This window comes from Maniola jurtina, chromosome 10 (assembly GCF_905333055.1).
Source record: "Maniola jurtina chromosome 10, ilManJurt1.1, whole genome shotgun sequence".
NCBI classification, from domain to species: domain Eukaryota; kingdom Metazoa; phylum Arthropoda; class Insecta; order Lepidoptera; family Nymphalidae; genus Maniola; species Maniola jurtina.
The window spans coordinates 6,481,252-6,491,616 of record NC_060038.1 but is presented as its reverse complement, the minus strand read 5'-3'; the positions used below and the strand labels follow the sequence as shown (position 1 = coordinate 6,491,616).

The 10,365-nt window shown below is 34.4% G+C and overlaps 2 protein-coding genes across 2 annotated transcripts; one reads left to right on the top strand and one right to left on the bottom strand.

Annotated features, from left to right (window-relative positions):
- The first annotated feature begins 4,972 nt into the window (after positions 1-4,972).
- Positions 4,973-6,601, top strand: LOC123868878. Its single transcript, XM_045911539.1, has 2 exons — positions 4,973-5,138; positions 5,679-6,601. The coding sequence occupies exon 2, from the start codon at positions 5,954-5,956 to the stop codon at positions 6,497-6,499; it is 546 nt and encodes a 181-aa protein (XP_045767495.1). The 5' UTR covers positions 4,973-5,138; positions 5,679-5,953; the 3' UTR covers positions 6,500-6,601.
- Positions 5,600-7,418, bottom strand: LOC123869077. Its single transcript, XM_045911813.1, has 3 exons — positions 7,026-7,418; positions 6,598-6,689; positions 5,600-5,656 (listed from the first exon to the last, which is right to left on the bottom strand). The coding sequence occupies exons 1-3, from the start codon at positions 7,264-7,266 to the stop codon at positions 5,600-5,602; spliced, it is 390 nt and encodes a 129-aa protein (XP_045767769.1). The 5' UTR covers positions 7,267-7,418.
- Positions 7,419-10,365: the final 2,947 nt, after the last annotated feature.

Sequence of the window (10,365 nt, the reverse complement as noted above, 5' to 3'; positions counted from 1 at the left end):
ATTTCCCAGTCATTTCCCGGTTGCTGCAAGATTTAGATATCTTGTGGTAGGTATTACAGCATCGGAGACGACGTTTGACAATGAAGACGGTATAGTATTAAGAGGGCTCTCTCCGTCACTCGTTTTATACCATTTCATACAATCGTAGTTCCAATTTCATTTGAATACTAAGCAACCAAAGTCCATGAAATTTTGCAGACATATTCTAGAAACTAATATCTATGTCTGTGGTTTTCCAGATTTCTGTTAAAATATTCGGTTTCAAAGTTACGCGGTCTTAAAATTTTCATACAAATCTTTTAGCCCCTGTAATTTTAAAACTACATATTTTTAGAAAAATCTAAAACACCACAGACACAGATATTAGTTTCTAGAATAATGTCTGCAAAATTTCATGGACTTTGGTTGCTTAATATTCAAATGAAATTGGAACTACGATTGTATGAAATGGTATGAAACGAGTGACGGAGAGAGCCCTGTTAAACACAAAGCAGGGAATTCCATTGTAGTAGATGTTTCAATTTATTTATGCCATAACATTTTTTTAAATTCAGATACAAGTTAGCCTTTGACTGCAATCTCACCTGGTGGTAAGTGATGAAAATGAAAGCGGTGAAAATGGAAGCGGACTAACCTAGAAGGGGTATGGCATTTGATATTAAAACTAGTAAATAAAGGGTAGCCATAGCCACCTACTCAGAATGTAGCATTACCTATCATTAGCAATTATTTATTATTAGCAATAGGCGTAACAATTAATACTTTATAATGGAAATTACTCACGATAGTTTAAACAGGTAGGTATATTCTATTCAATTAAAAAGATTAGCTTTTACCGTTGTTGTGCTTATTAAAGCTTAAAATAAGGTAATATTATGTACTATGTAGTTAGATAATAGAGTATCATAATATGACTTAATGAAGCAACAATATAAATATTTACGAGTGAAGTCGTAACTATATAATATTGTATTAAGTTAATAATTTTTTATTATTAATAAAATAATCACTTAAACTTAATGCTACATAAATATAATTGTCGCGGGAAATATTTCCCTTTTGCTATTTTAACAATAACCCCAATATCACCGCAAGTGAAATAACAATCAGCTTTATAGTAGCTTAATGTTAACAGTTCAATATCATTGGCATAGTAGGTATGATGAAATTTAAATCGTCCTCAATAAAACTATTTTCAAGTGAAAATGTGTAAATAATATATTATGCACAATATAAGTTAAAAAAAAATTGGCAGGCAGTAGCAAATGCTGTCAGTAGGAAGTGAAAAATTAAAACTATGGAAAAACTTAAAACTGTAAAAAAAAACTTTAAACGATGAAAAAACTTAAAACTATGAAAAAAATTAGGAACTGTTAGGAGGTATTCCGACTACCGAAGGCATACTAATCTTGATAGTTAATAGGGCCAATAAAATTAGCATGTCGGTGAAGTTTTTATCCACCCTAAAATCACCCAACGCACCCAAAGAAGTTTTCACTTCAAAAAACTTAAAAGTTATGGTTTTTATTCGTTGAAAAGTTTGCCTGCAATTATGGGTAGCCATCCAGGCGCAGCCGAAGCCTCCCACTAGAGAAAATAACTTCGAAGAAGTACCCATCTAAGTAAAATAGTGTACTGTAAAAAAAAATATATAATTTCAATATAAAGTTATAACTAAACACTAAATTAATCTTCTTCAATAATTTACTTAAATTGGGCGGCCAGTAATAATACTCTTGTAAACATAGTTGCTCGATTATCCGTAACCAAATATTTTCGACGTTTATTTAAATTGATGTTTCATAAAATCGGTGGTTTTGTTAAATTCCGGAAGCAAAATGTTCAATTATATTAATGAGACAGTTATTGTCCGTAAAAATATGACGTCAGGAAAATTGCAAGCGCTATTTCCATCGCTGCAGTTTTCACGTTCCGTCGATTTAATATCATTACGCTTTTAAAGTAATGCCCGTAAATTATGTTTGATTTCATGTTTCATTTATTCCTTTTTTCGTAGGACAGCTGCTTTTCTATTGAATAGTTTTTAATACTTACTTAAAACTATTTAAAAACATTTTACTTAGGAGGAGATTACTTAACACAGGAGAAAATAAATAGTAAACCACTACTATGTTATAAATGCGAAAGATGTATCTTTCTTGGTTTGTCCTTCAATCACCTCGCAGCAGAGCAACGGATCGCCATGATTTTTTACATGGATTTAGTTTGTGACCTGGAAAGTGACATAGGACATAGGCTACTTTTTATCCCGGAATATCTAAACGGCATTTTTAACACGTAGAAATAAAAATAAATCAAATAGTTAATTCCAAAGCTTTAGTTTAAGTTTACGTAGTTAATTATTATCACCATTACATTAATTATTTTACAAATTCCATAATTGAAAATCAAAAAGTGTACAATGGGTTTACAATGCTACCCAATTTAAATTTGAGTTGAGTGGAGTTTGAGTTGATTTTAGTTTGAGTTTGAGTTTTAAATAACTTAGATTACTAGTAGGTAAACAAAGAGATTAGAGCCTTCTTCTAACTCGCTTTCCCATAACGTATAAGACAAATTTTGATTTAATATATTAAGTACAATATAGATTAAGATATAACTGGATGAGTCTACATGATCAAGATTTTATGATTTTATAAATGCTTGTACAATGTACATACTCAAAGAAAGTTAAATTACTTTTAAATGTTCTTCATAGTCGTCGATAAAATTAATTAAGCCGAGGGAGCGGAAAAGTTTTAATTCGTGACCACAAATCGATTGGAGGGAAAGATCAAAATTATTCACTAGTACAATAACTTTACGAGCATTGTGGCCGAAGAACATTGGGAAGTTTTCTTGTTAAAACTTCTCTATTCCGAAATGAGAATAATAATTCTTGAAGCCGTTTCTTTATGAAGAAACAGATTTTCGACTAAAAAAGGTATCTTTGAGTACTGAGTCATAAAAAGAAATATATTAGCACTTTTTTTACAGTTCCACCTAGCAGCTAGCTGTGATTTTGTTCTACCTAATGTTTTACATTTCCAATATTTTTTGATAGTAACTAATCTATAAAGATATCCCTATTTAACCTCTAGGGGCTCTAAAACCACTAAGATTTCACCGTGTATAGACAAAGCAGTCTAATTAAATAATGAACACTTTCAAGGACGTCATAAATTTTAAGTGTCTGATTTTTGATATTTTGTTCATACGAATGTAACAGTTACTTAGCGTTTAGAGCCAACAATGACCTCATTTTGAACAAAAATTGTGTTCCTTGAATCTACTTAAATCACTGGGCCTCAATTTAAAAAGAAGGCATAAGCAAAAGCGAGTTGCAGCCCATAAAAGTTTAGTTTTGGAATGACCGTCTAGTACGTATAACATAGGGTCATTGTTTGAAACACGATTAATGTTTCTCCCTCTCTCTAGCTTCACATGGCTGGCTGTGTTTACGAACCTTTCTCGTGGAGTTGAAAACCGCATTGAAAAGTTTCGAAGTTATAATCTCTCGCAAAACTTTCTGAACTCAGAGTAACGCGAATAGCGAGTATATTAGACTATATTTTAGATTCATTATACCTAGGTACAATAATGTGTACACTCCTTAAACTCCACACCACATAAGTTATCTAAAGTGGTCAAAAATTCGTCAAGTGCGAGTCAGATTAGCACATGAAGGGTTCTATGCGATCTCACAAGAATTAACACTTTTTAATCTTTTTAATTTTTCTGACGGTAATTTTAAACAGAACCCTAAAAAGGAGGAGGAGGAAGGAGGAAATAGAGGATGCTCCTGGACATTTTATTAATAAATCATTGTTATAAAAATAGCACCGATCGTGTAAATGAAAAGTTTTGGAAAGTTCAAAGCCTCTACGTGATTGCCTCCCCGGGCTATACAAACCTAACTACCTAATGGAAATTTGAAATTTTCAAGTCTCTCCAATTATCTGAAAGTGTTTTTCGAAGTATAACAATTTCTGGGTAAATATTATCAGGTTATTTAAGCGTAAAGTTTTATAACTCAAACAGTCCAAAAAATAATATAGTACGTAGAACTATGTTTTAAATAATATAAACTTCAATCATAAGTTACCTATTTTATTTTAGTAAATATGAGACTACTTATTTAAAACGGGCATATTTATAGCTCCACGAATATAATATTATTTAAGTAACACTCATGATCTTAAACTTAATTATTAGTATTAGTGTATGAAACTCAAATACACATAAACATGTATAAAATAGCTTGGGATAACTTACCAAATACTTACCTTGTAATGTAAAATAAAAGAAATTCCTTTATACGGGCATCATCTATCACAAACAATTTTTAATACAAACTCAAAACACATTCGCAACACCAGCGGAACCCGTCTCTTCAGACCTCGTGAAGACAGCCGGAAAATTAAAAATACACAATTTCCGACTTCCTCGACTTCCTATACCTTATCATTTGTAATGTAAGGGTGCTCCCTCACCGGGAGCATTCACGTGTACTGTAACATTATAGATTCGTCTTTGAGCATTACATTACATTAATACCTCCCTGACTGACGAGCATTCGCGTGTAATGTAATATATAGATTCGTCTTTGAGCATTACATTACAATTCTACCTCCCTGACTGACGAGTATTTGCGTGTAATGTAATATTGATTCGACTTTGAGCATTTTCAGCATTTCATAGCAAGATGTCAGACGAAGCGGTCGTTGTGCTGAGTGCGGCAATATTAATTCGACATTGTTATTTACGTAAAAAAAAAACACAGAAGAAACGATATTGGTGTCATGAATTATATCAAAACCGGCAAAATACAGGCGGTTTGGATATTTTAGAAAGAATCAACCGACCCATAAGTAAACTTAAAATGTTTTTAAGAATCTCTTCTTCGGATTTTGAACACTTAATAAATCTCATTGGACCATATGTTAAAAAAGAAGATACTAATTAATAGACAAGCAATAACAGTGCAAGAAAGATTAGCTGTTACATTACGATTTTACGCATCTGGTGATTCTTATTCAAGTTTGCAGGTTACTTTTAGAATGTCCAATCAGATTATAAGTTGTATTATCAAAGAAGTGAGTGAAGCTATAATTGGATGTTTAAAAGAAAATATACTGGTGAGTTTATTAATCTAGTTTATTAATCAATCAGATCTCCAAATTCACGCATAAACCCCTCACTTTCTTGGCTATTAATGCTGGCTTCAGGCGAAGAAAGTTGGGCGTCTGCAGTGGATGGAACTGCTGCTGGTGAGGGTGTACTTTGGAGGCCTGATGGTCCAGCATGGTTTGATTCATTACGCGAAAGTTGAGAATCAGGAGTCCAATATCCATGTTGCTGGTACATGTACTCATATTCACCGCGATCGGCACTAAACAAGATATTGGAAATGTGGTGCTGTACACAGGCCCTAGTATTATGAGAGTACGTCTTGAGTTTTTCAGTAATAAATTTCCCAAAAGTAGTGCATTCATCCGATTTAGCAGAAGTAAAGTCTTGCAAAATTTGGAAAGTCGAGTGCATTATATCATCACTTCCATCCACCTTCGCTTTTTTCCGTTGTGGTGCATCAGGATTTTCAGGTGGGCTTGTCGCGAGTCTCCTGCAAGTCTTGTGTCCCAGGTTCACAAGGAATCTAAAACAAGGTTTTTTTTCAGTTACCTAGCATACCAGATGGTTGGCTAAATTTGGCTGAAAACTTCAATAACCAGTGGAATTTCCCTCATTGTGTCGGCGCTATAGATGGCAAACATGTAGTCCTGCAAGCCCCATACAGAAGTGGAAGCGATTACTATAATTTTAAAGGTTTTTTTAGTATAGTTCTATTTGCGGCTGTGGATTCAAATTACAATTTAATATATATAAACTGTGTGGCTGTCAAGGGAGAATCTCTGATGGAGGAGTATTTAATAATTGTAATTTGTATACTAAAATGCAGAATAAATCTTTGAATCTACCACAGCCAAGAGCATTGCCGATGCGGAACAAAGAAATTCCTTATTATTTTACTGGGGATGAAGCTTTCGCATTATCAGAAAATATAATGAAAGTGTATTCAGGACATCATCGTAAAGGAACAAAGGAGAGAATTTATAATTACAGACTTTGTAGAGCACGGAGAGTAGTCGAAAATGTGTTTGGCATTATGTCAGCAGTTTTCAGAGTGTTGCGGAAACCCATGTTATTGCAACCAGAAAATGCTACTTTAGTAGTTAATGCCATAGCACACCTACATAACTTCTTACGAAGAAATCGGCAAAGTAGGGATTTGTACACACCTCCGGGATCTTTCGACAGGGACAATTTAGGAGTAATCACACCAGGATCTTGGAGGGCTGATACCGAAGAAAATACTGGTTTAATGGATTTGGATGAACAACAAGAAGCAGCACAAATAGTTCCTCAAGAGATACGTGAAGAAATTAGTAATTATTGTTCGCAAGAAGGAGCAGTACCATGGCAAAACGAATATGCTTAATGTTTATTAATGTCCTGCTTTATTTAGCCTTGATAGGTTAAAAAATATTTAAAACTTGTGTAAACAGATATTAAATGTAATATACATAATATACTAACTGAATCTGTTGTCTTCCGTGGTTCATATCTGTCCAGTATAAATGATAAAGCTGCATATGCGAACCAGGTACTAGTATATACTTCTTCTGCACCTGAAATATAGATTATGTAATATGTACTGAATTGAAAAATATTCTGACAAAATATAGTATGGTGAAGGCACCTATAGTCCACTTGTTTAGGTATGCGGATGCCCAGTTTTGAAGTGTAATCAACATTGATCAAGATCATTTCTAATCAAGTTTGTTTACATTTTTTCTAAACAAATGGCCTATAGTGAAGGTATCACCAACAAACAAAACGTGCCCTAGGTACCCACGAGTCGTGTGGAATGTGACCTCTCCGCCACTCACACTCACCCCTTGCTTGTCACAGTTATTGTCATGACTAAAGTAGATGTAGGTACATAAATAAAATATGTTACCCACCTTTTCCGGTTCCTGAAGCACTTTTTTTCATTTTGCTCTTTTCTCTTCTAAGAGATGCTAAAAGGCTTGTGATTTTCTTTTGACATTCTTCTACGGTTATTCCAAATTGATCCGATAATTTCACCCAACCGTCTTGTTTTATTATTTTATTAAAGTGTTGAGGATGCTTAGGGTCCCATAATTCCCTGATTTCCCTATATTTTTCTATGAATAATAGAGTCTTCTCTTTGTCCCAAGCCATTACTTAAATTTAGAACTGTCCGTGACGCCAAAAAAATCTCCGAAGCGTCAGAAACACTTTATGACAACGTGCGTTCACTTCACTGTCACGTAGGCTACTGAGCGGGCGGGCGGGGGGCTAGGGGCAGTGAAGCCCCCCGCCCGCCCGCTGAAGCTGTGAAGCGCATTGATGTTACAAGTTGTATCAAGATAATACACATTGTATCATTACAAGGTGCGCATTGTAATGCTCGGTTCTCCTCCTTCACTGATGTATGCCCGTTTTGTATCATTACAAGGTGCGCATTGTAATGCTCGGTTCTCCTCCTTCACTGATGTAATGCTCAAATCTGTAACGTTACATTACACGCGAATGCTCCCGGTGAGGGAGCACCCTAAGTATATAATATTATTTGTATGAAGAAGCCTGCAAGTTCTTTACAAAATGATGTATTATAGAAGCTAACCCTTATATTATCATCCTAAAGAAGTGATTTTCTAAAATGTCTTTTTCAGAAAAAAGTTTTTTATTGTTTAATTTAAATGGCGATTTCATGTTTCTAGCAACTGTACTCGTATAATACTCTAACATAATAAAGTTAAGAGTGATATTAAGCAACAAAATATGTGAAATTGTGAGGTACTACTAGGCACTACAGTACCTGTCAAAGAAGCATTTTTAGGGTTCCGTACCTCAAAAGGAAAAACGGAACTCTTATAGAATCTCTTTATTGTCTGTCTGTCTGACTGTCAAGAAAACCTATAGGGTACTTCTCGTTGACCTAGAATCATAAAATTTGGTAGATAACCGAAAACTGAGAATGTGTGGTTACATATCACCAAAAAAAAAAATAGTATTTTCAATTGGGGTAACATATGAAAGGATTTTCACCTGTACCTTCTAAAACAGAATTTATTTATTAGTATGCATAATAGTTTTTGATTTATTATTTTATATTTATCGTGCAATATGTCCGAAAAATTCCCAAGTACGGAACCCTCGGTGCGCGAGTCTGACTCGCACTTGGCCAGTTTTTTTGTACTAACTACACTGCCAAAAACTGCACAATTTAAATTTAATTTAACAGAAGGAACTAAAAACTTTCTAACAAAAAACTTTTTTAATCTTGACTGAGTTTAAATAGTTCTGAGTAGAGTTGCGCTTCGTACTGTTTTCAAAGTTTAACTTTAGTACAGTAAATATTCTGAAGGCAATATCATTTTAAAACTACAACACTTTGGGGAAAAGAAGAGGAATAAAGCTTATATATTTCTTTTTGTGTGTGAGTCTGTCGTAGGTGGTTGGCAGATGGATATCTTGGTACATAACATCGATAAAATTAAGCATAATTATTATGTTTACATAGTTCATACTTTCCATACTAATATTAGAAATGCGAAAGTGTGTCTGTCTGTCTGTCTGCTGCTGCTGAGCCGATTTTAATAAAATTTGGTACAGACTTGGGATACATCCCGGGGAAGGAAATAGGCTACTTTTTATCCCGGAAAATCAAAGAGTTCCTATGGGATTTAAAAAAACCGAAATCCACGCGGGCGAAGCCGCGGGCATCCTCTAGTATATTATAATACTTTGTAATGTTCAGAACAACCTAACCCATGCCGAGCCCTAACGGTTTTCATGAAACAAACATTCTAGTTTGAAAAAAAAATGAAATAAATTGAAAACCGAGCGCCACTATCTGTGTAATATGTGTTTCTACGTATAATAATATGTGCCACACCATACACACAGGCGTAAGAATTTGTCTTATCTCACTTTTTAAAATGTTTTTGTATGGAGTTTCTTTGCCAATATGGAGTTTAAAAAAAAGAATATTAATCATGCTAATCATGACTAATCCAATTAAGCATAAAGCTTGTGCCAGGAGTGGGTGCGACAATAGTGCAACGGGTGGGGTTTGAACCGCCGACCTTTCGGAATTGAGTCCGCTCCTCAACCGTTGAGCTATCGAGGATCTTTTATTAGGTATATCTTTAGATATAACATATGTTCAAATTCCGAATCGTTAATGCCAAGCATAACAATAAGCCTTTAAAATAGGTGTTATGTTTGTAACATTAAGTTGACGTAGTTTCAAGAAAACAGTTCAACCCAAACATTCGATAACCACAAATACGTATTAAGCTTTACAAGGGTCTTAACCCGAGAAACCGCTGAACAGTGACGATGCTGTTCTTACTTGAGAAAACTTTGTTTCTGTTTCTGTCTTTGTCAGCTTAAGAAAATTATATTTCAAAACATTAGGTATATCCTACTAGACTAGCTGATGTCCGCGAGTTCGTCCGTGTGGAATTTGGTTTTTTAAAAATAACGTGGAAATGTTTGATTTTCCAGGATAAATTGTAGCCTATCTCACTCTCCAGGTCTTCAACTATACCCATGCAAAAAGTCAAGTTGATCTGTGATTTCGTCTGATTTAGATTTTCAAAAATCCTTAGGGAACTCTTCGGGTTTCCAGGATAAAAATAGCCTAAATCAGTTTACGGGATGCAAGCTATTTTTGTACCAAATGGATGATGCCCGCAGATTCATCCACGTGGATTTAGATCTTTTTGGAATCTCATGGGAACTTTTTGATTTTTCGGGATATAAAGTATCTTAAGTATGTCTGTCCCAGGAATGCAAGCTATCTCTGTATCTACGTCAAAATTGTATATATCAGAGACCATTTTGTTTTTAATGATAGCACAATTTCTTTCAGTAGAGAATACTGATATGCGAACACAAACACCACCGGCATTAATAAAATTATACTCGTGCGTTGTGACTTCAACAAACCTAACTGGTGCCTTTTCTAATTTTTTTTTCATATTTTATGTAAAAAAGATGCAAAAACTTCTTTTGATGTTCGATTGTAACGAATTACTTAATTCCCCAAAAACGGAGGCCTGTTGAATTTTAATGTTCACGTGAAAAAATATTTTATTGAACTTCAGTAAAATCGTAAAAGCAATTCAACTAATGGTCATTTTACCTTTAAAGCTTCATACTGCGTGACATGCATGTAATGCGGTAAAACAGAAAAGCTCCAGGGAAACTATCGACAAAAACCAAAGCCTCCAGTTCACATTGGCCAAACACGTTCGGAATCCGTCTGCA